Source organism: Besnoitia besnoiti, chromosome I (genome assembly GCF_002563875.1).
Source record: "Besnoitia besnoiti strain Bb-Ger1 chromosome I, whole genome shotgun sequence".
Taxonomy (NCBI): Eukaryota; Apicomplexa; class Conoidasida; order Eucoccidiorida; family Sarcocystidae; genus Besnoitia; species Besnoitia besnoiti.
This window is the reverse complement of record NC_042356.1, coordinates 762,877-765,139: the sequence shown is the minus strand read 5'-3', so window position 1 is coordinate 765,139 and position 2,263 is coordinate 762,877. Positions and strand designations below refer to the sequence as shown.

Below are 2,263 nucleotides of genomic sequence, written 5' to 3'. Positions count from 1 at the left end.
ATGCGTTGGACAAAGCTAGTTTCGTCATGGAAGCGCCACTCGTGGCTCAACTGTGAGGTCATATACGTGTAGGCCACGAAATGAAGCATTCCACCTGGTGACTGTCGGCGCTCGGTCTGCTTCGCAGGACAGTGCCTGCGCAAGCGATGCCGCACGTGCTTGCAAACCGTTCTCGGTAGAATCGGAGACGTTTCAGCCCATAACAGAGAAGACATCATTATTTGTCGGAATGGAGCGTTCGTGCGGTTGCGAGCATCTTACTCATCACTCTGTCTCCTCTCGCATGTGTCGTACCCCTCCTTGCAGAAGAGGCAGAAGCGCAACTGAAAGGACATGCACCCATGTACACAAATATACGCAAATATACGCATGCTTCTTAGGAGCTCAAAGAAAGGCGTCTGAACGCAAACGCACGCTTCCTGCCGAAGAAAGCCAACTGCCGCTGCACGCGGAGCACCGGCACTCCGATATTGTCGGTGGTTTCATGCTTCCTCGCAGCCGTATCCGCTCTTTCACAGTTCAGTGAGCCTTGCTTGGCGCTGCGGGCGCCTTCGGCTGACCAGCCGCTGGCACGCGCGTGAAGACCGTCGGCGTGAGGCCAGCATTGATCTCCGGGTCCATGAGCGCCGGGTTTTTGGCGACCTGAGAGAGGACGCATTCTCTCAGAAGCAGGTGCGTCTGCAGGTAGTCGTACTTCTCCCAGATGTGCTGGAGGGAAAAGTTCGTGTAGCGCCCCTTGAGCGTCACACGGCCGGGGCGTGCAGGATCCACCACAGCAGTTCCGGCGGCGCAAGATCCCGCAGTTGGCTGCCCCTTAACGGCGGCAAAAGCCTGCATCCACCGGAAAGAACGCGCGAGGTCCTTGGACAGGGCCGCGGCCGCACCACCTGCTGCAGACGACATCGTGCTAACGGAAGAAAGGAACGAAAACGGTGATTTCCGAACCCACGTACACCCAATTTCGTCCCACTACGCGGGAGGGGGGAAATCTTCGAGGAGAGGGTCACGAAACGGAACGGACAGGCGTACACAGAGACGAAAACTCTGTGTCTGCACAGAGGACCGGACAATGAATGAGAGACGGGAGAACGGCCGGCGGACCAGACACTGGCAATCGACAGAGAGCGCCTGTTGCCTCCGCCAGCGTTATCAGGACACTCTGACTGGCTTGCGAATCCGCACGTCTTCGCCTATGTGGAGAAGTACGAGAGACTGGAAAGCCGCACAACTATGAGAAACCAGTTTTTGAAAGCAAAGAGGGATTGTGCTCAGTAAAGAGAATGTCGGGCGGGCGGTCTGCCCCGTTCAGATGTGCTGCTGCATACAAAGCCGAGGCTTTTCGAACCCACACTAATTGGGAAGGCAACGCATGACGGCGGTTGTCCATACAGAAACAGGAAAAGCGGTTTTCAGCTATTCATCGACGGGTTGATTTCCTTCAGCACACAACGAAAACAAAGCCTGGGGTCCGGCCTGTGCATGCACGAAAAGGCAGGTCAGCCCCTTTGGAAGGGGAGTGGCGCATTCCCCCTTGAACGCATGTAGCTGATGTTGTCTCTCCTCGTCAACACCAAGTCGCCGTAGAGAACCTTACACGAACTGCGGAGACCTCCAAAACGGCAAACCCTGCCCTTTGCTTCAGGGTATTCGTCCCTAAGCTGAAGGCAAAGGCGCTTAGGGACGCCGGCGCTAGAGTTCAGCTTGCCATTGAAGCCTCGTGTGCCCTACGGTTCCTCACACGAATATCTGTCAAAAAGCCCACCTGCTGTGAGTTTCGTGTCGACCGGTTGGTGGAAGATGATGACTTTTCGACCTGAGCTTGACTGAGGGACTCCAAGCAAGTCCCTGTGCTCCGTTTCGGCTATTTGCCGGTTTGCGGCTTGCCTGATAGACGAGCCTCGCCACCTTGAGACTGCCTCGCCTTTGTCTGCGGATGTTTCTGTTGATTTTTTTAGCCGTACCTGTGCGCACAGATAGCTTTAAGCTGTCGTCACAGCAAACCCATCTGACGTAGGCGCCCTATATAGCAGGCTTCGGTGTACTCTTTTTCTCGTAACGGTGCCTTCTCTGTGATTAGGCTTTCCGCCTCGGGTGCTAGATCAGCTGCGAATAGGAGCGCCGTACAACAGTGTCTCTCTGCGTTTCCGTGGAAGCGCTTCCGCGGCTATCTGTGTCTGTCAGGACTTTCACAGAGCCAGCCACAGGCCTGCACGCAATCTACGGTTTTTAGTTCACTTACTTCTACTGTGTCACTCGGACTCCA

General features: G+C 55.5%; 1 protein-coding gene across 1 annotated transcript; it reads right to left on the bottom strand.

Annotated features, from left to right (window-relative positions):
* Positions 1-519: 519 nt before the first annotated feature.
* Positions 520-903, bottom strand: BESB_001180 (uncharacterized protein; the record flags this gene model as incomplete). Its single annotated transcript, XM_029358873.1, has 1 exon — positions 520-903. The coding sequence occupies one exon, from the start codon at positions 901-903 to the stop codon at positions 520-522; it is 384 nt and encodes a 127-aa protein (XP_029221785.1).
* Positions 904-2,263: the final 1,360 nt, after the last annotated feature.